Source organism: Haemaphysalis longicornis, unplaced genomic scaffold (genome assembly GCF_048455015.1).
Source record: "Haemaphysalis longicornis isolate Haplotype H1 unplaced genomic scaffold, Haemaphysalis longicornis Haplotype H1 scaffold_2, whole genome shotgun sequence".
Taxonomy (NCBI): domain Eukaryota; kingdom Metazoa; phylum Arthropoda; class Arachnida; order Ixodida; family Ixodidae; genus Haemaphysalis; species Haemaphysalis longicornis.
Genome location: NW_027526295.1, coordinates 40979179 through 41005370, shown reverse-complemented (window position 1 = coordinate 41005370; position 26192 = coordinate 40979179). Strand labels below are relative to the sequence as shown.

At 47.6% G+C, this 26192-nt stretch overlaps 1 protein-coding gene across 2 annotated transcripts in view; it reads right to left on the bottom strand.

Annotated features, from left to right (window-relative positions):
- Positions 1–26192, bottom strand: part of LOC144168840 (uncharacterized) — a 98225-nt gene that overhangs the window by 45257 nt on the left and 26776 nt on the right. For both annotated transcript variants that reach the window (XM_077697822.1, XM_077697823.1), the window contains 3 exons: positions 5293–5399; positions 1835–1941; positions 887–940 (listed from right to left, as the gene is read on the bottom strand). In XM_077697822.1, the coding sequence (XP_077553948.1) occupies positions 887–940; positions 1835–1941; positions 5293–5399 (268 nt within the window). The remainder of the gene's footprint in view (positions 1–886; positions 941–1834; positions 1942–5292; positions 5400–26192) is intronic.

Sequence of the window (26192 nt, the reverse complement as noted above, 5' to 3'; positions counted from 1 at the left end):
TAGCCCCGTCGCAGGCGACGCTGGTTTCGCTGCTTTTAACCGTGATAAGGCGCTAACCCATCAGCCGGTCGACGCTCCCATGATAATATTAAAACATTCTGCGGCTCAACATGATTGCAAACTACTTCATTTATCCAGAATATTTTACTGTGTTAGCAGGCTCGTAGCAGTATTAGCAGGCTCGTCAACAGGGACGCCCGCAATGTTCAGTGCAAGTAGAGAAGCTGCTCCGGCGTCACCTGAGTGCACACATTAGAGGGCCAAAAAATCCTAGCCACTCGTCCCTCCCTTATGGTGCCGGCCATTCTTCCGTGTCACGTGATAGATGTACCTACACAGCAAATACCGTTCACTCTGACGCGTGTGCTCTCCTTGCAGTATCAGAGTTTATTTTTTTGCTCAGACTCGGTGTCCCCGCCTATACACTGACTAGAAAGCCATTATTCCTAACCTGGTGAAGAAGGTGCTAAAACGTGAGACATAGCCTGGCTACTTGTGACGAACAGAAATGACATTTTATGCTGTATTCGCGGGTATTTATTATATGAACAATTGTTTATATAGCACAGCGCTAAGAACAGCTTGTTTCTGGAGTTTTGGCTAAAATTACACAACGGGTTTGTCGCTTGTAGATTGAACACGAAAAAACTACATAGTCCATGGCATCAAAAGGCAACCGCTTAATTTCGAATTTCCCGAAGTGCTAAGATGTCAGGCCCTGTCGTAGTTTAGGTATCGTTTATCATGGTAACTTCGTAACTTTTAGATTTCTATTTTGATGCCTGTTTTATGGGTTCACTGCCCTTTGCTCTATTATTGGTCCTCTGCTTTACGCAAAAGGGGTTTAACGCATTGCACCCTAAAACGTCAATAACGGGGGACTTACCGGTATACCTGGTGGTCCAGAGAGCCCCCGAAAGCCGGGGTCTCCTTTTTCACCCTATAATGAAAGGAGGTAAGATGCATAACTTCACACATCTATTTTCACATATTTACTCTATTATGTTAAACACACGAAAGGCTCCACCACATGGTAGGGGTCTCAGTCAGTAGGGGCCTCAGGGTCTCCTTAGTATTCTCTTGACGTTCTTTACCCGCCCTTCAAAGACATCATTTACCTTAGCAAATACTTTTTCTGGCTTCTTTAAAATTAGAAACGCCTTAAACCAAACTGGCGCCTCACTCATATAGAATTATATTGAAAACAAGAAAGTTACTCATTAGAGGAAACCAATGGGTCACCTTTGGCGGAAAGAAAGTTCAACGCCGCCATTTTTGTATTTCGCAGAAGCGTGGCACGGACATGATTATATAGTAATGCGAACGGGGAAATCACTGCAGCATTTGATTTGTATAAGTTCCTTCCAGTATAAAATTGCTTCTGCGTTGCACATTTTTTTCGGGGCTACAACTTGATTTTTTAGATATTTATTAAACAATACGATATAGCTCAAACGGTTTTCTTAGTCATTTCATTGAGTGGTAAATCTCACAGAATACAAACTTCTGAAAGCCAGCGTACGCCACACTCAAGTAAAAAAGGAAGTCTTTCTTGTTAATGGCACGGGTTCTTTTGGCATATCTGGGTTCTTTAAGAAATTTTTTGTAGCGCGTAATCGTGTTACGTTCGCTCTGTGTCTGGCCATAGCCACTACGCCAGCACAGATAATTAAAGATTTGGTGGCCTCGGGATGCGCGTATGCACCTACCAACTGTCAGAAGGCGCCAGCATTGTATCCTATATAGGACAAAATGTTTTCGTGAATCGCATGTGAGCTTAGTGGTCCCAGCGACAAAGTCAGAGCAATAGGGGCATTCTTTCCCTTATGCTCACCTTTATGCCCGAATACGTCGACCGCTTTTGGCGGCTTGCTTCTGGTGGCACAACATGGTTGCCAGCGGCTTCAGCATACTTAGGTCCAGCGTCCCTCCCAGATGTTCCTGGGAGAACTCCGAGAGCTTTAGTTATCACCAAAACAGCGTCACTGCCAGTCTCTCCCGTCATAGCAGATACCTCCTCTATTTTCTCATTCCCCCTATAGAGGATTTCCTGTGAAGGTGCCCTCGAATGCATTTATTGCTGCGTCTAAAACGAGGACGGCAAACAGCCGCGACATGGCCTGAGTGGCACCACAAAACGCCAAATCTTTGACAGAGTTTCTACACTATCTGGCGAATATGTCACAGTAACATTTGTATTTTGTAGGTACTAGCCACCCTGTCGAATTAGCGTTGTAACGTTCCAAAAACGCCAGATTTTAGAATTTTAAGAAGTATTGCAGCAGACCAACCGTTAAAATGATTGTTTCTTTCGGTATTCTCTGCTGGCTGACAATGAGTTTTACTGGTAGGCTATTTGAGATTCACTGCGATTTCATGACCTCCATGTTCCTAGTTATACGCTCTCGAAAGAGTGCATAAACAAGTGTTTTTATACACTAAAAGATGAGTGCGCCAAAGTTTATTCTCCAGCAAACATCGTAAATACCCTTATTGGGTCTGTCTTCAATTTCACAATAGCAGCTAATATTCCAAAATAGTAGCTAAGTATCAAAAAATGATCCGCTAAAAATGCTGTTCCATGCTACATCAAAAATTTTGTTTGAAGCCAAAAACAAGCAATTTAAGTGCGAAGTAACGGTAAAACAAGTACACCAAGCAAATTTCTACCAAAGCATTAGGAGCTGTCTTTGCCTGTTGATACAAGGCTCAATCCAAATGATTTCCTGGTTACCTAAACACAATAACACTATTAAACTGCTATGTTTACAAAGGAGGAAGCAAACAAGTGAAGCACTCGGCCAACAAGTATTAACCTGTGACGAAATAAACACTCAACAGGTCATTTCAAAATTTCTTTTATGAATTCTATTTAGGTTATTATATTATTCAGTACTACTTAAATGCCCACCGGGCATTCCAGCGCAAACTGGCGCTAAATATTAAAAGAAAGTGCACCTATATCGATAGATTGCAATGTTTAATATATCACTCTATGCAGTAAACGAGGTCTGTAGGAGCAGCAAATGTCAAAAGGGCTACAACCACCGTCACCACCTCGTACATTTTTCTACACTACAATATGGGGCAGCAAAAATTGTGAACGGCAAAAAGTTGTTGACGGAGCCTATCTTATTTATTTACAAATACTGCTGTCTCAGATTCTGAGACATAGCAGGAGTGAGTACAGAGTTTCAGCAGAGAGAACAGCACAGTTCAACAAAACACATTAGTACGTAACTCTTTCTCAAATTGCGCTCAAATTGCGCTCTTTCTCAAATTCTTTGCAAAATGATAGGGTATAAACTTGTGTATCAAAAGAAATGTGTGTCTGAACTTCTTCTGAACCCATGTTTTTGTATGAACATAAATTCAGCTAGTAAACCTAGAAAAACCTAAGTTATCTGACTCCACAATCTGTGCATACTGTTCCAAATTCGATAGCAGTTAAACATTCGTTGTTTTGTTGTTTAACCAGCGAAGTCAAATGATTCATCTGGCTAAATACGAGAAGTATTCTGCCTTTTGCTACCAGCGGATTCTCCGGTGATTTTAGATAGATTAGACCACGATGTAAAAGGCTAAATCTGGAATTTTTTTTACACAGAATCTAATGAACCAATAGTTATGGTGGTCTGGGCTACCTCCCAGGTTCTCTGGATTTGAACTTGTCAACGAATTTTGTATATACAATAATAATTTTGCTAGTTAAACTAACACAGGATATTGTTTACAACCAACGATGCAGAGCTAAGTCAGTATTTTTTTTTTGTGGAAATAACTGCAATTCGGAACCATTTTTCAACATCTAAGAAATACCGAGCGAAATTCAAGCACCCGACAGGCATCATTCCAGACTCGCAGAGCTTTCCGGGTTCCTCCACTGGACATTATTGTGCTGCGTTACGCGTTGTCACTCGCCGTTGATCTCGGCCGGTTGAGCCAGCCATAAATTGAGCCAGCCATAAATTCACTTTTACACATATTTCTTTCAGGTACTTCACCATTTCCTCATTTTGGCGCGCTCTATTTTTGCAATTAATCTTATTGAAGAAGACTGACTGGTTTGTGCTTATTTCTTTATCTATGTTTATTTGCTTTATAATATTTCTAATACTATGGTGAAGCCCGAATTCATTAGTAAAAGGAGTGCGCGAACTATATACATTTCTGGAGGAAACGAGCTAAGTTAGCGTAGCATTTTTCTATGGCTGTTTTGAAGGTGTTGGTGTACATGATGACTGCGATGCTGGCGACAGCGTAGTCCCAGTTCTGGCTGTGTTTGAATGAAGGAACTGCTCTAATTTAGATGACGCAAGGCGACACACCAACTTTGAAACTGTGGCCAACCTGAATTATACGCATGAATATTAGGTTTTCGTTTCAACAAAAAGGAATTTGATTTTGTGCGGTAGATTGCAGGATATACCTAGAAATGCCCGGAATTCAGTACGCTTTCGCTAGCAGTTTCTATCGTTATTGAATATAAAATAGGAAAAATATATTTATTTTCAATCAGCAGCATTTATTCGCCCTGTATGAAATTACCCAGCACTGAGCATTACCGGCAGCTTTTCCTCATATATACAAATCATAGTTTTAAGCAGACAGGGCAACAACACGTTGGGTGATTTTTGATACAACTTTTGATCTCCTGCTTTTTCACCAAAACAACTTTTTTTAGAAAACTTTTGTTCTCTCCGAACTAGAATTCATAAGGGCCATTTAGCCCGGCTGTCACGCCCCTTATTATTACCAAAGGCAAAGCCTATTAAAAGTACAGTGCACGTTTATCTAATCAAACTCTGTTAGGTGGGTATTTGATATGGTTCCGAGACGAAGCTAACTTAGGAGACTACACCTAACGTCTTATGCTAACGTCTTATGCACACCGAACGTTTTATGTTAACCTAACGATACGCCTAATACAAAAGATCGGCTAACGGATCGGCTAACGGATCGGAGCGATCGGCTAACCATTTGGTTAGAAGCTACTGTGCATCATACTGTACTGGAACATTGGACGAGGGCTCGCACACTTTGACCAGAAAACAAATGATGCGGTAAGAATTGAGCTTTCGTGAACAAACTATCCTTTGGATAGTTGTTGTCCATGATAAATCCCGCCTGCTGTGAGAAGCTCATACTATATCTAATGGCCCTGCATATTCCTTTCTCCTTTTCTTCAGTCTATGTTTAGTTTTTTTATACTTGTTTACACATTTTGTGGCCCACAATCACTGAACTGACTCCAGTGTTCATGTTTTTTGGGGCTATCTCGTTCTTTCTCACCATCAACCAGCCGAATGCCACGCACATGGTTCTCAAGATTCCGGGCTGACTGCGACGCAAAGCCAGCCACTCCTGCCAGCATGCATCCGAGCAGCACGGCAGATTTGCTGCACGAGTAAAGAAAGCAGATGTGAAAATGACGGATGCATGTTGGTCAGCTGTGCGCCAACAAGAAACACGTAACATCACCCACACGAATGGAAGCAAAAAGCTTGCAAAGTCACGTCAGCACAAAGTCTCACAAAGCATGCAGCTTCAGGCTGCCGACTCAAGGATTGTGGCTTTCACCGGAAGTAAAGTCCGTCTAAATGCCATCGCGAACTTCCTGTCAAACACTTGTTGCGGTCATCCCTTCCAACGCGAACTTGACGGCGAAAGGCGGAGCACAAATAATATTGCATGCGCTCGTAGATTAATTAGGAAGATGCAGGTTAATATCTACCTCTTTGAAGTAAGCCAAAAACACCTTTGTTAAATTTTCCGGCAATCGTTTGTATTTATTTATTTATTTATTTATTTATTTATTTATTTATTTATTTATTTATTTGTTTGTTTGTTTGTTTGTTTGTTTGTTTGTTTCTTTGTTTGTTTGTTTGTTTGTTAGTTTGTTTGTTTGTTTATAAATACTCCCAATCTAGCGAGGATTCTCGGGCAGAATCAGAAGAGAAAAATATGTACTTTTGTTTGTTAAGCAAGCCAGAACGAGTTACCCTGTTTTATAGATAACACTTGCGTCGCTTTACCCAGGGTTTTACGTTGGGACAGGGGGTACGCATATTATCAATTCAAACACTCCGCCAGGACAAGGACGGAAGAAGTTATGAACTAGAGAGCTGAACAACTGGGGAACAATTTATTACAAGACCCGGAAGAACACAGGACGCAGTCAAGCATTCGTTCAATGATTCGTTCAATCACTCGGGATATACAATAGAAGCTCACATCAAAGATAGAACCAACCAAACGGGAAGTGTGAAGGCGGATTCAACTGCCCAGATATACGATTCCTCCTTCTAAAAAATGCAATCGATGGCGTGCTCACGCAGTGTTCACCTCGAATGTCCACCACTGATGTCTGCAATATTTCCAGAAAGTGAGCACATCGATAGTGTTTCAAAACGCGCGTTTCCCCAAATTTAGGTAGCAAGCACGTTTCTCGCATTTCTTGCATTGTATTCCAACATTACCTCCCATTCTTGTGCGCGTAATGTAAGCATGTTCACGAAGGCGCTAATTTACGCATCTACCCGGCGGGCCTATGAAACGCGTCCGAAGAAAAGTGCAATTTCGTACACCACGCAGTCTGCACATTTGACGTGCTGGTTTTCACGCTGTTCGTGTCTTGGGCCGTCGTTGCTATTTACTTGGGCGCTCAAGACGCCCAGGCATGCAAAATGAGAACAGGAAAACATGAGCAGATTTGTCATGGGGTTACGAAGTTCCGCACTGAAGATTTTATACTTAAGATGCAACGTGATAACTAGCAATCATATTTGCCAACGTGATATTTCGTACAATGCTATTTAACGAGATAATTTCCAGAAAATGCTAATTCACTGCAGAAACGTCACTACGGTAAGCTGAGGAAGCAGATACAAAGAGACATATTGAAATGATTTATGTTTGGTAGAAGTTAGTTTTTACTAAGTACGAAAATTGAAGAAACTTGATGTAATGGTAAGCTCCTAGTAACTGACGAAGTAAGGCGATTCCATGCTCTCGCAGCACGGAGGAAAAACGGGTATTTGAAGCATTCCATCTGGAAGGGGGGTTAAATTAGAGTGAGCGAGGGTTTGCCAAGCGTTTCTCTCTTTTTTGAAAGCAAGAAATTTTTGTAAGTGCCAACATATAGTTGAGTATACATCAACTCATATATAATTTCGAGTCAAGCGGCTTACGCTTGATTTTAAAGACTAAGCATGCCTGCATTTTAATTTTGTTGTCAAGGGATAAGCATGTCTGCATTTTAATTTTGTTGTCAAGGGGAGTTCGTTGGCTTGTATTGACAATATTCGCTCTATTTGCTTTCCTGACATTATTCGTTCCATGGAACATTGAGCAGACCTAAGTTTCCTTTCTAGTTCTTTAGTAAGAAGCCAAGTTTCAGCTCCGTTGGTCATCACCGGCAGTATGCACTGGCTGTATATTTTTTTTTAGTGACACAGGTAACTTACTGTTCATTATTTGAGTGTGCTTGCCCAAAACCTCCCCAACCCATACCTATTCTGCGCCGGATTTTACTCCTGTGGTTGGAGTCAGCACTGACCATCTTTCCGGGGTACTTATATGATGATGATGGATTGATTTTATTGGCGCAAGGCCGACATGGGCAAAGAGCGCCAAACACAAAGTGATTTGATAGGAGAGAACACGAAGTAAAATCAGTTAAAAACAATGAGCACGGCTGGTGTAAAGGGCCAGGGTGAAGAACAAGAGTGGTTAAAAATTAAATAAGGTGGCTGGTGTATGGGACCAGGGGTAAAACTATGGGTGATAAGAGATGAGTTGTAAGAAATGAACTTCAGATAGGAACCTTAAGGTTCGCTGAACAGAGAACATGGCTTCATCTCCTAAGAAGTATGACGGGTGTGGTGGAATATGTCGTGTGTGTAGTTGTGGGAAGTGTTTTCGTCGTGTAATGTCGAGTGCCTTACATTGTATGAGGATGTGGATCACGGATAGGGCCTCTCCGCACCTGCTGCACAGAGGTCTTGGAGACCCCGTGAGAAGGTGCGAGTGCGTTGCAAGAGTGTGCCCTATCCGTAATCTAGCCAAGGCGACTTCAGTGTATCTATTACGTGTGTCGGTGGTGTATGGTGCCAAGTGTGGTTTTATTACGTGTAACTTGTTGTCTGTTTGTTCACTCCAGTGCGTTTGCCATGTTTTGCGAAGTTGTTGTCTGATGTGTGGTTTCACGTCGGTGTAGGGTAATGTGGTTATGTCTACTGTATTCGAGAGTGTAGCAGCAGCAGCCATTCGGTCCGCTGCTTCGTTCCCGGCTATACCACTGTGGCCAGGGACCCAGCAAAGAACCAGTTCAAACTTGCGTACATACACCGACATAATACCCTTGACTATTAGATTTACAACGTGATTTTTTGAAGACTTTGTTGACGACAACGCCCGCACGACACTGAGTGAGTCTGTATATATAATGGATTGTGGGATGTGACTTTGAAGGATATGATTAACAACAAGAAGTACACCGTAAGCCTCTGCCGTAAATATACTAGTATGACTATTCAGAGTTTTGGTGACACTAAGGCCGGGCCCATGCGCCGCGCAGGACACAGAGGTGCAAGTCTTAGAGGCATCCGTATAAAATTCAGAGCACTCATACTTCTGCTGCAAATACAAGAAATGCTGCAGAATTGCACATGTGGGAGCTCGGTTTTTATCTACATGTGTGAATGATGTGTCGCATGAGACAGGGCGGAGATGCCATGGTGCTATACAATCTGTTTGAGAACTTTGGATGGTGTCTAAAAAGGAGACAGAAAGCTCTGACGCTTCCTCTCTAACTCTGTAAGAGAAGGGCGCAGAGAACGATGGTCGGTTTAGGAGTAGTGCAGTCTGAGACGTATCATAAAAAGCCGATTTAAAAGGATGGTGTGGCATAGATGAAATTTTAAAAGCAAAAAGAAGATCTGTGTATGCTCGCTGACGTTGTAGGTTCCACTTATTACACTCCACATAGAGGCTTTCGACCGGGCTAGTCCGGAAGGCGCCACATGACAACCGGAGCCCCAGATGAAGCACTGGGTCCAGCATTTTGAGGGATGTCTTACTTGCTGACCCATAAACAACGCTTCCATAGTCTAATCGTGAACCTATCAGGCTGGTAAAAACACGTAAAAGAAGTTGTTTGTCAGCCCCATATGAAGAGTGGGAGAGAACCTTGAGTATATTCATGGCCTTTAAGCATTTATGTTTAAGTTGTTTTATGTGTTGAATGAACGAGAGCTTTTCGTCAAGGACTACACCTAAAAACTTGTGTTCATTTCTGACTGGAATTGAGACACCATTGAGTTTGATGTCTGGATCCGGCCGAATGCCGCGCCTTTTCGAAAACAAAACACAAGTACACTTCACTGGATTAAATTTAAAACCGTTGCTATCTGCCCAGCCAGCTAGCTTGTTAACACCAAGCTGGACTTGGCGCTCGCAGATAGACAGGTTACAAGACTTAAAGGATAATTGCACGTCGTCTACATAGATTGAGCAGGAAATGGTTGGTGGCAGAGCCTTCCGAAGAGAGTTCATTTTTACAATAAACAACGTGCAACTCAAAACTCCACCTTGCGGAACACCGTTTTCCTGCACATGAACTCTAGAGAGTGCAGTTCCAACTCGCACGCGAAACGTTCTTTCAGAGAGGTAACTGGCAAGCGTGTTCCACATGTTACCCGACATACCAAAGGACTTCAAATCGCTGAGGATGCCGTACCGCCAAGCAGTGTCGTACGCCTTTTCAAGATCAAAGAATACTGTCATACAGTACTGCTTATGCAGGAAAGCATCTATAATATATGACTCTAACGCAACGAGTTGATCATTCGTAGATCGCCCCGCCCTAAAGCCCGCCTGGCAGCTCTCGAGAAGACCGTTGTACTCTAAGAAGTACACGAGTCTCCTGTTTATCATCTTCTCGAGGAGCTTGCACAGGCAGCTTGTCAGGGCAATGGGGCGATAACTGGCGGGAGAGGAAGGGTCCTTTCCTTCCTTCAGGAAAGCCACTACTATAGCCTCCCTCCAAGAGCGAGGAATGTGCCCCGAAAGCCATATGTTGTTGTATAGATGTAGGAGTGTTTCAAGAGTGTCTGGGTGTAGGTGTTGTATCATGGTGTATGTGATTTTGTCTGCACCTGGAGCTGAAGGCTTACATGTGCTCAGAGCAACCTTCAGCTCATGAATTGAAAAAGGAGAATTGTAAGAAGTGTGCGACTTGTTGTTATCACGCAGGGACTTCTTTTCTACAGATGTTTTGTGTTTCATGAAAGTGTTTGTGTAGTGTGCTGAACTGGACACGTGTTCGAAGTGTTGTGCAAGTGTGTTAGCCTGGTCTTCCAGTGTGTCCCCTGTTGTACTAACCAGGGGCAGGCTGTGTGTCTGTTGTCCTTTTAGTTTTCGTATTCGTGTCCAGACTTTATGTGTGTCAGTGTACGAGTTGATGGAAGTGAGGAAGGTGCGCCAACTCTCCCTTTTCGCCTCACGACGCACTCGCTTTCCAAAAGCCTTTGCCCGTTTAAAAGAAATGATGTTATCTGACGTGGGGTACCGGCGAAGGACACCCCACGCCTTGTTCTGGGCCTCTCGCGCCCGCCTGCAGTCCTCGTTCCACCAGGGCCTCCTTGGGCTGCGGGACCCACTGGAGGCCTGGGGAATGGACTTTTCGGCGGCGTCGAGGATGTGCGCCGTGACGAGTTGGGCGGCTTCCTCCACGTGTAGGTGTTTTATGGTTGTGTGGTGTAGTTTAGATGTTTCTGTGAATGTACTCCAGTTTGCTTTGGATTCATTAAACCTGTTATGGGAAGATGGACTGCTCGGGCCTATACCTATATACGTTAATGAAGTGGGGAAATGGTCACTACCATATGGGTCCGTGCCCACACCCCACTCAAGACATGGAAAGAGAACTGCGGAACCAATAGCCAAGTCAAGATGAGAGTATGTATTGTGTCCTAAGTTATGATATGTAGGCTGTTTTTTGTTGAAAAGGCATGCTCCGGAGGATGTAAGAAACTTCTCCAACAGGCGACCTCGGGCATCCGTTCTGGAGGAGCCCCAAAGAGAGTTGTGTGCATTAAGGTCGCCTGTTACGATGTACGGTTCGGGTAGCTGGTCGACCAGCGCCTCGAAGTCAGAGCTCAAAAGTGTGACATCAGGAGGAATGTATATGGAGCATACCGTTATCAACCTATTAAAAATTATTGTGCGTATTGCTACAGCCTCAAGGACGGTGTTGAGAGCGACAGGGTGGCATGCTAGGGATTTCCGGGCTATTATGGCTACACCGCCCGAAGAGTGTGTGCAGCCATCCCTGTCCTTTCTGAAGACCATGTACCTATTTAAGAAATTTGTGTGCTTGGAATTCAAATGCGTCTCCTGAAGACACATCACACTTGGCTGATTAGCATGCAGTATTTCGTATACATCGTCAAGATTTTTAAGAAGGCCTCTACAGTTCCATTGAATTATGTTTTCTCTTCCCATTATTTAGTGTGAGAGCTACTGGAGTGTGTGTGTTTGTTTATGTGTCGTCTTTCGGGGCTGTGACTCTCGCCTTTTTTGGCTTGTCGGGAGGCTTTGGCGTCGGGACGCGTTCCTTGCGCTGCGTTGCAGGCAGGAACGGCCCGACATCCATCTCGTCGTCGGATGTCCGAGGGGTGCCCGACGGACCGGGCCCCCTGGACTTGGCCCCCCCTCGGCAGCCCTTCGTTTGAGCCGCCACCGCCGAGGGCGTCCGGGGCGCCAGAGGTGGCACAGGCGGTGCGGTGGCGGTGGGAACCGGTGCGGGGCCCGTGGTGTCCATCACCTCTGTACCCTCCAACGCACTGGAGGACGGGGAGACAGAGGCGGGAGCGGCACCAGTCCCGACGGAAGAGGTTGCCACCACAACCGCTGCTGCCTCAGCAAGCGGCGTGGTGGCGGGTTGGGCTGCCAGAGGCAACCCAGGGGGGGGCGGGCGAGGGACCAGGTCAGACTCGCTGAACTGGGTCCCTGTGGAAACGAGACGCCGCTCCGCCCCCCGGCGAGCCGCGTCGGCGTACCTCCCCAGGGGGAAAGAGGCGAACCTCTTTCGCGCCTCTGGGAAGGTGATGTTTTCAGTGACTTTGATGTTGATGATTTTCTTTTCTAGTTGAAATTTTTCGCACTTGCGGGAGTATGCCGCATGCGGCCCCCCGCAGTTTACACAAGTGAGAGTTTCGGCTGAGCAGTTCTCGCTCGGATGATCGTGCGCCGCGCACTTTGCACACGTCGTTCGGCCACGGCAAGAGTTCGTACCATGCCCGAACCGCTGGCACTTAAAACAGCGCCGCGGGTTCGGGATGTACGGACGGATGGAGCAACGGATAAAACCTGCATTTATGTATTGTGGAAGAATTGCGCGGTCGAAAGTCAAGATAATGTGTTTGGTGGGAATCTCCTTGTCGTCTCTGCGGATGGTGATGCGTCTCACGGCAGTGACGCCCTGATCCTTCAAGCCGGCAAGGAGATCCGCATCGGTTTCGTTCAGGAGGTCTGTCTCGGATATCACACCCTGCGAGCTGTTGAGGCTCCGATGGGGTGTGACCCGGATGTCAAGATCAGCCAGTCTAGTCTGAGCTAGAAGCTTTGCAGACTGCTGCTTGTCATTTATTTCAATTAAGAGTTCACCAGACCTTTGTTTTTTGCATTTATACGATTTTCCTACTATGGCTTCAAGATACTTGGCGATCAAGAAGACTGACTGAGATGCAAGAGGGTGGGTTGGATTGAGGGATTCCATCACAAGAAATCGAGAAAAATGGTCCGGTTCAGGAAAGGTTAACGACGGCAACGGAGGAAAGGATACTTCGGTGCGGCCCCTTTTCAGGGACCGATCACGGTTGGGGGGGGTTTTAGACAATACCATAAAGCATAGTATAAAAGCAGGGAGACGGGGGTACTTTCTCCTTTGACCTTACCCTGGTAGTCAAAGAGGTCCCGGAGCTCCCTGCCTGGTAGACAGGCAGGGAGCCCATCGGCCGGAGCTTGACCAAGGCTCCGACGGCCACCGTTTACGGCTTCTACCCTTCACCTTTAAACACGTCGCCACGGTTGGACACGGCTTATGTTGGGAGCTCGGGGTCCGCGGTGTCGCTGCTCACCGTCACCATGAATACTCAAGGTGCCCCGTGCGGGGCCGGGGTACTTATATTCTTTTACTTCCAGCGTTTCGCTTCCTAAGCTGAAGAGGGCGTTTTTGGCATGCGTATTACTCATTACATTACATTTATTCATATATAGTTTTAGCCCCAGGGCCGTGATTTCTCATTTAATTTCCTCGACCATTGTTTGCTTGCGTTCTGCGGTCGCACTCAGCAAGGCTATGTAGTGCGCAAACCTCAAATATCTCACGTATTCTCCGTTTATCACTATTGGCGGTGAGCGCGACCACGGGCGGCGCTGCGAAGGGCGTCTTCGTGACGTCGGCTTAGGGATTCTAGAAAATGTCGTGTGCTTCACTCGGGCTCGCTCTATCCGCTGTTTCTTTGCGCTCGGTTGACTTTTTTTATGTTTGTCCGCGCCGGATTTTGTGTATGCGCAGCCGTTTATTACAATAGACATAAAATCGCATACACTAGCTCAAGGCGTGATTTACAGTGTAGTTTTCGATACCGCTTCGAAAGAAACATTGCCGGCATGGCCCCATTCCTGCGAAGCCGGTCCTGTGCGGAGAGTCGGAGCTAGGCGTAAGCTTCTGTATTCAGAAATCCTTCAAACGGACAAAGGGAACATTCAGAGTCTAAAAACCAACCGCGAAAATGCAAGAACAAAAGAAATTCCGGGCGTTCGGGTTCTCGGCTTTGGCAGAAGGCACTACAATTTCTGGTAATCGTATGTCAGGTAAAACAGTTTTTGCAACCTTGCCGAACGCTCGAAAGTATTGCATCACATCACTTTACGTTGTCATAGCATGGAAGTATGCCGGCATAGACTATGGGGCGCAAAAAATGCAGGTTGAGTTCTAAATAACTTACGGTGTTTACAGGCGCGTGCTGGTGCAGGCTTCTAACCAGTATGGAGGCTTATTGAGCAAAACGGGTCACGTGTACGGTAAAAATTCAGTAACAATATGTTTCTTCAGACCTTGAGGGACATTTCGGTACATTTCCGACAGCCATATCTTCTGAATATTCAGATATGCGTTATAGTAACACTGCACTCAAGAGTACGAAGAGAAGGGGCAGGAGGAGATTACTTTAGCAGTAAAATCTAGCTGGTTAGTGAGCCGGGTTACTCAGTCCACGACAGGGAGTAAGAGTAATTTTCTTTAGTTCGTGGAACATCCCCCCGAGTAGGCCAAGATTTGTTTTTACGCCTGAAGGGGTTGGAAAACAATAAATAGCTGCTTGGAGATATTCATCGGTTGTGAGTCTGCATAATACTGAAAACCGGCACGTACACTATTTCTTGGGTTTCTTAACGACCTGAACAACAGCTAACTGTGTGGGTTGAGATTCAGTTCATTAGTTACGATAGAAATTCGGGGCGGAAAAGCCGACTTCGAGTACTCTGAGCAACGTCGTCTGCGCCGTTTCACGGTGGGGTAGCACAAACCTTCTCATTGCATTTGCATATGAATAAACGCACGCTGCGAATATGCCCCTTCTTGCACGCAGCCATACCGAAACCCACTTTCTGAAGAAGGTAGTGTATGCCTTATAGCCTGAAGAAAATATCCACACAAACTATGTGCGCCTCTCAAACATCCCCAAACCTCCTAATAAGACGTGTGTGGCGGTGCAGAAAGATTAATGCGTTGGGCATAGATAAAACATTCACCTGATACAAGTCAACAACAACGAAAGAAACAGAAGACAACCGCGTTGTTTCCTGCTTTCCGATGCGCGTTTAGGGATGCAGTGCTTGGTGCGTAGCATTACAGTGTTGAGTCTTCATAAGAACATCTCAAAAATACTTTAGGGTAGCCTACGCATTTTGCATACTTATCGAGGAGCTCTGAGCTTTGAACCTCGGAAATAAGCTAGAGAGGAGGAATCACACACGATTATCTGACCGATTCTCTGAGGAAAGTTGGTCTCTCTCTCCTCGTTCGTTACACACGTGTGTAGTATACAGCTTGAGGATAATAAGAGTTGTCACAAGCTGAAAAAATACCTTAATTACGGGAAATACGCTTTTTGTTGCCCTAAAAGACAAAAGCGGGCGATTTTTACCTCAGGTTTTTCTGCCCCTCACAAGCGGACCACAGCGGCGCGAGTCCCTAAGCTGACGTCAGAGCCAGAGGGCGCCATTAAACATCTCAATGCCAATTCCTGCGTTTCATAGGTCTAGCATTATAAATATCTTCTCCAAACATGCTGTGAATAGTTTAAACGAGAGGGTATCTCCATGGATTACTCCCTATTGGATCGGAGAGCTATCGCATTGCTTGTGGAGGGCTATCCTTGTTTTTTATTGCTTCTAGCACGGCTTGGGTGAGCATGGAGTCAAACGTTTTCTCAAGTCTTTAAATGCGATGTAAAGAGCTTAGTTTACTCTGCCGATTTTTCTATTACTTAATTTACGACATGAACGTGATCCACTGTTCATTACCTTTTCCTAAACCCAGCCTGCTCTCGGGGTTATTCGGAGCCCAGGCTGTCATATGTGCGGCAAACTATAACTTTTGCACACAGCTTGTAACCAGCATAGAGTAGGCTGATGTGGCTACCATTCCGAGGTCCTTGGGATCTCCCTTCTGATGAATCAGAATAATGTTGGAATTTTTCCAAGCTATGTTCGCTTCTTGAGTCTTCAAGCCTTCCGAAAATAGCAAGCAAGCTTTTCCACTACTTCTTCTCTCTCCTACAAACGATCCACGGTTATGCCGTCATCACATGCAGCTTTTCTTAATTTCGTGCCTTTGGAACTTTTCCTACTTCCTGTTTAGTGACTAGTGGCACATCGCCAAGTGAGTTCGTAGTTTCAGTAGCTTCCCCTTGTCTAATGTTGCTAGCATGCATCGTGGTGTACAATCTTACTGCTACCTTTATTATCTAGTCCAGGTTCAGCGTAGTGTTACCCTGCTCGTCTTTGAGTGCGTACATTCTGCTTTTCCCGATGGCTATCTTCCTCTTAGTTGCTTGCTTCCAAGCTTTTTTCCGATTCGCACAGTTTCCTCGATCACTGCCATGTTGTATGACCGAATATCGTTTGTTTTACTTTTGTTAGTCACCTTATACAGCTCTCTCAAGTCAACTTGATCCAACGTACGTGATCCAATTTCATGCTGTTACATTTCACAATAAGTTGCTTTGTTTTCTTGCTTAGTGTTACGGTGTGTTCTCTACATACTGCTCCTCCCACAACTCCTGCAAATTCTGTGATTGCCGTTGTTCGGCCCTCATTCGGCCCATCTAACCTATCCTGGTTCTTGCTTAGAAGGGTAAATTTATTTTGAGGTATTTTATACACTTCCATCCTGACTCTGACAGACTCCATGCTGGACTTTTTTATTTTTCACAAGTTTTCTTCTTTCACTTTTCAGATTCATCCGTACCTTGCATCTAACAATCCTGTGGTCGCTGCTGCAAATCTTACTTAGTACCTCTTCATCCTGCACAATATCTTGGTTGTCACTCATAATAAAGTCAATTTTGTTTTTTCTTCTTTTGTAAGGGCTTTTCCATGTAGGTTTTCCATTCTTTCGTTTGTAGAAGTATGTGTTCATCAACCGGAGGTTATTTCTGTCCACAAATCCCAGCGCTGTATCTTTTAGACAGTTGCGATTACCTATTTAAAAGTTTCACACCGACCTTTCTCTCATATGCTTCTTACGACTTTTGTGTTGGGTCTCTGCTTATTCCTTGTGAACCGTGCGTATAAAAATTAATCTTACAAACGCTGGCGCAGTCTTACTGCCGTGTGCGGGGCAACGTCATACGCGAGATGTTTCTCGCTCTCCCTCTCTCTCGTTATACTCTTTGCTCGCTGCTTGTATGGCGCTCTGAGCAGAAGCCATGCACGTATGGAGTGCTGCCTGCTCCGGAAATAATAATCATCTAGGATACCTCAAAGGCTAAACTAGATAGGTTGGAATCATGCTTGGAAGGCTTTTTCGTACACAAACAGCCCTCTATCTTGAGTAAAGAATCTGGCCACCCTGATGTAGTTTTCGCCGACACCTCCTATGACTTGCCAAAGCAAATTTCTGTCCTGAGTCCCCAGTACCTATAGAGAACCGGACTACGGATGCGGTCAGGCCAACGATACAGCACATAGTGCTAAGAACATCTGGTTTCGGACAGACCGCCTTCAGAACTTGGAAACGAGATGGTGTTCGCGTATGCATGGACCGATCTCACAATTGCTTTGTGCACCAACTTGACCCTTTGATGCCCAGTGTTGCTCAGGAGCAACAACTCAAACAATATTTTTGTCTCGCACTTTGGGGTTTTTTTTACATTTAGCACCATCTATCGATAGATAAAGGATCCCCGACCTTCAAAAATTAAACAAGAGAGGGCAGTGCGTGCTTCCGTGTGATAAAAAAAAGTTTTACCTAGGCGTGTCAACACGCATCGAGCCCTGGTGGCTCAATGGGCTGGCGACAAGTAACCATATTGGGTAATTTTGTTGGTATTATTAACCCTAGTTATTACAAATTCTTTCAAGATATTACAAATGTTATTACAAATATAAACTTTACGTCATTGTCTTCACTGGACCAATAAATCATTGTGATCAAGGTGGCTCTCCTGTCCAAATGATATATGGGCACCCAGTGCCCTGTGTTTCCCAGTGTTCGACCTAACAAACCAAATTTTTTCTAAATTCATATTTGTGATGTAGGAAGTTTTCTTAGATCTTTAAATACTTCTTACGCGCTTAAGCAAAATAATCAACGTTTTGGGCATTAACGGGTAGGAGCCGGAAGTTCGGAGCCTTTTGAAGGAGATGAGTCTTCTGAAGGCGGAGGACGTGACGTGTTTGACATTGGTGCCCCACTTAAATTCTTATGTAAATATTAGCCCGAAGTATTTGAGCTCGTTATTAGCGTTACCTAACTCTGTAGCGCCCTCTGATTGGCGCTCTTAGCCGGCGCCTTGGCGCCGGCTAGAAAAGAAGAGAATAAAGAGACGAGCGGCGCGTGCTTGGTGCGCCAGCACGGCACGGGCAGTTCGATTCCGAAAGCCTGCCACGCTGGTACTTTCTCTCTTGCGCTGCGCTGCGACCCCGCGGTTCCCGACAGTGGTGACTCCGGACTAAAACATGACCGACCCCAGCAACCTCGCGCCCTCGGGCCCTCTTTTGCCTGACGTTCCCTCGCGGCCGCCGGACGTCGCAGTCTTACAGCTCCGTCTGCCCACCTTCGTGCGCAAGAACCCACACGTCTGGTTCGCCCAGGTCGAAGCCGTCTTCGATCTGCACCGCGTCACCTCGGAGACTACTCGGTTTCGCCACTTGCTTTGCAACCTGCCTCCGGAGGTGGCTGATGAAGTGGCAGACGTCATCGGTGCACCTTTGAACGATGCTCCGTACCAGCGGCTCAAGCAGAGTATTCTGGACCGAACCACGGCGTCTGAGAGCGCGCGCCTCCGGCACCTGCTCACCCACGAAGAGCTTGGAGATCGCCGCCCTTCCCAGCTGCTCAACACCATGCGACAGCTTGTGGGCGCGAGCAACGTGGACTCCAACGGTGCACTTTTAAAAGAACTCTTTCTGCAGCGCTTGCCACAGTCCACTCGCATCGTTTTAGCTGCTGCAGGGGACTTGACCCTTGACCGCGCCGCCGAGCTTGCTGATAAAGTTCACGACGCGACTTCTCCCTCAGTCACCCCCGTCGCTTCGACAGCAGAGTCATCGGCCGTTTCCCGCTTAGAGACTCGGATCGATCAACTCACCGTTTCCATTGAAGCGCTTCGGACGTCCTCTGATCGCCGATGCGGCTCCTCCCCACGTCCTAGCCGCCGTTCGTCTTCCCCGGGTGGTTCTTGTTCGCGCAGCCCTCGAAGCTCGGCTATCTGCTGGTACCATCGCACTTTCCAGCACCGCGCCCGTCACTGCACTTCCCCATGCAGCTGGTCGGGAAACGCGCCGCGAGATCACTAATGGCGGCAAGTGACCTCGCCTTACAACCTGGCCGCCTTTTCCTGGTCATGGATCGCATTTCTGGTTTGCGCTTCCTGGTAGACACGGGTGCTGAAGCCAGTGTACTACCGGCCACCAAGGATGAGCGTACTTCTAAGTAACCTGGACCTACACTTCGTGCAGCGAACTCTACCTCTATCGCCCCGTATGGTCTGCGGTCCCTCACCCTCGACCTTGGTTTGCGACGCGCCTTCCGGTGGGTCTTCGTAGTAGCCGACGTCAATCAGCCCATCCTCGGCTCCGATTTCCTCACCCACTTTGACCTAGATGTCAGCATGCGTCACCATCGCCTGATTGACAGCAAGACGCGCCTTTCCATCCTGGGCATACTGTCTACTGTCGCTCCAACTGGCATCCGCACGCTGCTTCCCTTATGCCCGTACGCAAGAATCCTCGAAGACTTCCCTGAGGTCACGAGACCCTGCAACTTAAAGCAGCCGCCCAAGCATAGCGTTACCCACCACATCGTCACGCGTGGTCCACCAGTCGCAGCTCGGCCGCGCCGCCTCTTCGGTGAGCGTCTGGCGACTGCTAAACGTGAATTCGAGCACATGCTGGAACTCGGTATTATCCGCCCATCGTTCAGCAACCACGCGTCTCCGCTGCATATGGTTCCTAAGAAAAGTGGAGACTGGCGTCCGTGCGGTGATTACCGAGCGCTCAACGCTCAGCCTGTCCACGACAGCTATCCCCTACCCCACATCCAGGATTTCACAAGCCACTTGGAAGGGTGCACAATCTTTAGCAAAGTGGACCTTGTCAAAGCGTATCACCAAATCCCCGTCGAGCCTGCCGATATCCCGAAGACGGCCATTACTACACCCTTCGGCTTGTTTGAGTATGTGCGCATGCCCTTTGGGCTACGCAACGCAGCTCAAACATTTCAAAGGTTCATTGCCGAGGTGACGCGCGGCCTTCCGGCTGTATTTGCGTACATCGACGACATCCTAGTCGCGAGTCCTACTCCACAAGATCACGAGCGCCACCTCCGAGAACTCTTTGAACGCCTTCAACAATTTGGCCTGGTTGTCAACGCCCAGAAATGCGTCTTCGGGACGTCCGAGCTCGAGTTCCTGGGCCATCACATCTCGGCGCAGGGAATACGTCCTTTACCCTCTCACGTTCAAGCCGTGAAGGACTTCCCCGAACCTACCAGCCTCCGCCAGCTTCGTGAATTCCTGGGCCTGGTGAATTTCTCGCGACGCTTTATACCCCACTGCGCCGAGCTTCTGCATCCACTGACTGAGCTTCTTCGCACAACCAAGAGCTCCTCATCCGCGATTTCCTGGTCTCCCGAAGCTCAAGCCGCTTTCAACGCTGCTAAACAAGCCGTCGCCGACTCTGTGCTTCTCATCCACCCGAGAACCGACGCGCCCACTCGCATCATGGTAGATGCATCCAGCGTTGCAATAGGCGCTGTTCTCCAGCAGAGAATCGACTCCGAGTGGCACCCGCTGGGTTTCTTCTCTCGGAAGCTCCAACCTGCCGAGACGCGCTACAGCGTTTTTGGTCGTGAGCTGCTCGCCATTTACGCCACCATCCAGCACTTCCGGCACTTTTTGGAGGGCCAGTCCTTTCACGTTCTTACGGACCATAAGCCTCTGGCGTACGTTTTCCGTACGAACTCCTCCAAGTACGTTGCACGGGAACTCCGTCAGCTCGCCTATATATCGGAATTCACGACGGACATTCGGCCCATCAAAGGCATCGACAACGAGGCGGCTGACGCGCTTTCACGCATTACCTCCATCGGCAGTGCTGCATCTGCTGTGGACTGGGAACGCCTAGCTCAGGCGCAGATTCAAGACCCTGAGCTGCAAGCACTGCGGGACCACCCGGGTTCCCTTCGTCTACAACTTGTGCCTCATCCGTTCGTGCCTGGCTCACTGTGGTGTGACATGTCAGCGGCGGCGCCTCGACCCTTCGTTCCGGCTGCCTTTCGTCATGCTGTGTTTCACTCGCTCCACATCTGCCACCCCAGCATCCGAGCCACGCAGCGCCTCATCACACAGCGGTACGTCTGGCCGAGCATCAACGCTGATGTCCGCCAGTGGGCCCGTTCGTGCCTCGCTTGTCAGACAGCCAAGGTGACCCGCCACACGAAGACCCCAACGCAGCCTTTTTTGCCACCTAGCTGTCGATTTGACCACGTCCATCTTGATTTGGTCGGACCATTTCCTCCCTCCCGTGACTGCCGGTACATTCTCACAATGATTGACCGCTTCACCCGTTGGCCCGAAGCCGTACCAATTCCGGACATAACGGCAGAAACGGTCGCAAAAGCCTTCGTTTCGACATGGGTTTGCCGTTTCGGCTGCCCCGGCATTGTTACCACGGATCGAGACAGGCAGTTTGAATGCACCCTGTTCACTTCCCTCAGCCGCTTGCTTGGCACTAAACACTGCCGCACCACAGCATACCATCCCTGTGCCAACGGCATCGTTGAGCGGCTCCATCGCCAGCTAAAAAGTGCTCTCACTGCGCGCTTGGATAGAGAGCACTGGGTTGATCACCTGCCTGTAGTGCTTCTTGGCCTGCGTGCCGTCGTTCGTCGCGATCTCGGCTGTTCAACTGCTGAACTTGTCTACGGCGCACCCCTGCGGCTTCCTGGCGATTTGTTCGTCCCTACGGCCTCCTCGCCCCAGCCGCTTGAGTACCTCCAATGCCTGCAGGACTGCATGCAGCACCTGCGACCGGTCCCACCTCGGTCTTCAGACCACCGCATCTTTGTGCATCCCGACCTCGCGTCTTCGACACACGTTTTCCTCAGGCGGGACGCCGTAAAGGCGCCTCTTACCCCCTCCTACGATGGGCCGTACCGTGTCCTTAACAAGACCCACAAGTCCGCCACCATCCTCTTGAATGGCCGCGAAGAAGTCGTCTCGTTGGACCGCCTCAAACCGGCCTACCTCGAGACGCCACCCAACGAACTCCGCGCAGACATCGCAGGCCTAAACACTCCACTGCTCGCCCCCAAAACCAACGCCCGCCAGCCTCGCCGTCGCGTCACGTTCGACATTCCGTCTGGGCGAGGGGCCCTGTAGCGCCCTCTGGTACAGGGCCCCCAGAGGGCGCTACAGGGCGCCCTCTGGGGGCCCTGTAGCGCCCCTGTAGCGCCCTCTCGTCTCTAGAAAAGACAAGAATAAAGAGACGAGCGGCGCGTGCTTGGTGCGCCAGCACGGCACGGGCAGTTCGATTCCGAAAGCCTGCCACGCTGGTACTTTCTCTCTTGCGCTGCGCTGCGACCCCGCGGTTCCCGACAACTCTACATAGTGGGGTATTATTTATGGTGTACACTTGGAGGTCAATGGGAGAGGCGTTTGTCTTGCAGTGGACCTGAGTAGGATGATTATTGTGGTGATGATGACGGCGGTGGTGCTTGTGATGGTGACATAAAAAGTAACGAGTGTTTCTTCCTGGTAACAATTAGTACAGCTGATTTTTTGACGTTTGGCGCCTTCTGCCAGCCTTTACTCCATTGGAAACTACGTTCAGGGTTACATGTAACACTCGGTGATGTTCAGCCGAGTTGACCTCCCTATTAAGTTTGATACCCGACATGCTTGTGTGATACTGTTTGAACAAAAACGCTATAATAGTTTTGTGAGGCCAAGCTGCAGGGTCTCATTTACAACCCTCTTGCTGTGAATTGTTCAAGGCTGTGACAATGCAAGCAGAAAGTTCTGTATCGATGATGATGGTTGGATGTTTATGGCGCAAGGCCAACTAGGGCAAAGAGCGCCAAAACAATAGTCATATATGAGGGGTGAAACGTTAAACACTACGAACAGTCAGCAAAAACAAAAGTAAAATCACAAAACGACAATGAGCATGGCTGGTGTATAGGGCCAGGGAGTGATCACGCGTGGTATAAAATGAGGTCTAAAAATTGAACTTCTTCTAAATATTTAAAAAAGCACTTGATAGAAAACATGGGATCATCAGAGAGGAAAAACGCTGGGTGTGGTGGGACGTGTAGTCTGTATAGCTGTGGGAAGTGTTTGCGTCGTGTTGTGTGAAGTGCCTTGCATGTGATTAGTATGTGCACCACGGATAGGGCATCTCCGCACCTGCTGCACTGGGGTCTAGAAGATCCCGTCAGCAGATACGAGTGCGTCGCATGGGTGTGCCCTATCCGCAGCCTACCCAAGGCGACTTCCATGTGTCTGTTGCGTGAGTCAGCTGTGTACCGTCCCAAGTGTGGCTTTATTACGTGTAGTTTGTTGTCTGTCTGTTCGTCCCAGTGTGTTTGCCATGTTCTCCGCAGGTGTTGTCTTATGTGTGGCTTGAGGTCTGTGTAGGGTACGGTTGTTATGTCTACAGTGTTCCTGAGTGCAGCAGCAGCAGCCCTCTCGTCTGCCAACTCATTCCCAGCGATCCCAGCGTGTCCTGGAACCCAGCAGAGGAGCAGCTGATGCTTCTTTGCATACACAGACATGATAGTGTTAAATACAAGATTAACTATGTGGTTTTTGGGGGGTGTATGCGATGACAGTGCGCGAACAACACTCAAGGAATCTGTGTAGATGATAGACTTTGGAATTTGATTTTCAAGTATGTGCCGTACAATCAGCAAAATCCCATACGCCTCTGCTGAAAAAATTGTCGTGTGGACGCTCATGGTTCTGGCTGCACAGAAATTCGGACCATGAGCAGCGCAGGAGACCATAGTGGAGGTTTTAGACGCGTCACTGTAAAATTCTGCAAGTGGGTATTTAAACTGCATAGACAGAAACTGCTGCAGTATTGCAGCCTGCGGTACCCGATTTTTGTCAAGTTTCATAAAAGAAAGGTCGCACGACACAGGACGAACTTGCCAAGGCGGTAAACTGTTTGAAAGGGATGACCTGTACACATCCAAAAACAAAGCACTGAGATCCGAGGCTCGCTCTTTCACTCTAAGTGAAAAGGGCAGAGGAACGGATGGGCGATTTACAAAGAGAAGAGATGTGGATGTGTCGTTAAAGACAGGATAAAAAGGATGATTATTCAGCGATGAAATTTTAAAAGCCTAAAGCAAGTCCATGTATGTTCGTTGGTTCTCAAGGCTCCACTTATTACACGCAACATAAAGACTCTCAGCAGGGCTAGTGCGAAAAGCACCCGACGAAAGACGAAGGCCCAGGTGTAGAACTGGGTCAAGAATTCGCAAGGCTGTCTTAGTCGCCGACCCGTACACCACACTGCCATAGTCCAAACGAGACCCAACCAAAGCAGTATACAAGCGAAGCACGAGTTCTTTGTCGGAATCATAGGATTGGTGGGAGAGAACCTTAAGTATATTCATTGTTTTGAGACATTTATTTTTAAGTTCCTTGATGTGGGGAATGAATGTGAGTTTGTGATCAAACACCACACCTAAGAACTTGTGCTCCTTGTTCACAGGAAGCGACATGCCATTAAGAGTAATGTCTGGGTCCGGATGGACCCCGCGCTTCCTGGAGAACACAACGCAGGAGCTTTTTGCAGGATTCAATTTAAACCCATTCTTGTCTTCCCAGCCGGCAAGCTTCTTGACGCCTAGCTGGACTTGACGTTCGCAGATGGACATATTACATGATTTAAAAGATATCTGTACGTCATCTACATACATGGAGTAAGAAATTGTAGGCGGCAGTGCCTTCCCAAGGAGTTCATTTTTACTATGAAGAGAGTGCAGCTTAGAACTCCGCCTTGCGGCACGCCATTTTCTTGCACGTGTACTTTTGACAGTGCAGAGCCAACTCTGACGCGAAAGGTTCTCTCAGACAAATAGCTAGCAAGGGTGTTAAACATATTACCAGAAACACCGAATGACTTCAGGTCAGTAAGGATCCCATAACGCCAAGCGGTGTCATAGGCCTTTTCTAGGTCGAAAAACACAGTTAAACAGAACTGTTTATGAATGAAGGCATCCTTAATATATGACTCTAGTGCCACAAGTTGATCATTCGTGGATCGCCCCGCCCTGCAGCCTGCCTGGCAGCTCTCGAGAAGGCCGTTATACTCCAAAAAGTACACGAGCCTCCGGTTTATCATCTTCTCGAGAAGCTTACACAGGCAGCTGGTCAGGGCAATGGGTCGATAGCTAGCGGGAGAAGAAGGGTCCTTCCCTTCTTTCAAGAATGCTACAACTATGGCATCCCTCCAAGACTTTGGAATGTGCCCCGAAAGCCATATCTTGTTGAAAAGGTGAAGAAGTGTTACAAGAGTGTCTGTGTGTAAGTTCTGTATCATTGTATATGTAATGTTGTCTGGGCCTGGAGCTGAGGGTTTACACGTGCTCAGAGCACCCCTCAGCTCATGAAGCGTGAACTCGGAGTTATAAGAGGTGGCTGACCTGTCATTATCATGTAAAGGTTTCTTTTCGACCACGAGTTTGTGTTTCATGAAGGTGTTTGTGTAGTGTGCTGAACTAGAAACGTGTTGGAAGTGTTGTGCGAGTGTGTCAGCCTGGTCTTCGAGTGTGTCCCCTGTTGTACTGACCAGAGGCAGGCTGTGTGTTTGATGTCCCTTGAGTTTGCGTATTCGTGTCCATACTTTCCGTGTGTCTGTGTAGGAGTTAATTGATGTTATGAATGTACGCCAACTCTCTCGTTTTGCCTCACGGCGCACACGTTTTCTAACGCCTTGGCCCGTTTGAACAAGAGGAGGTTACTCGACGTGGGGTACCGGCGAAGGATACCCCACGCCTTGTTCTGGGCCTCTCGCGCCCGCCTACAGTCCTCATTCCACCACGGCCTCCGCTGGTTGCGCGGGGCAACAGAGGCGTGGGGAATGGACTTTTCGGCGGCGTCGAGGATGTGCGCCCTGAGGAGTTGGGTAGCTTCTTCAACGTGTAGGTGTCCTATGGATGTGTGGTGTAGTTTGGATGTCTCTGTAAATGTGTTCCAGTTAGCTCGTGCTTCATTGAACCTATTATGGGAAGATGGACTGCTCGGGCCTTTACCTATATACGTTAATGAAGTGGGGAAATGGTCACTGCCATATGGGTCCGTGCCCACACCCCACTCGAGAAGAGGAAAGAGAACTGCGGAGCCAATAGCCAAGTCAAGACATGAGTATGTGTTGTGACCTATGTT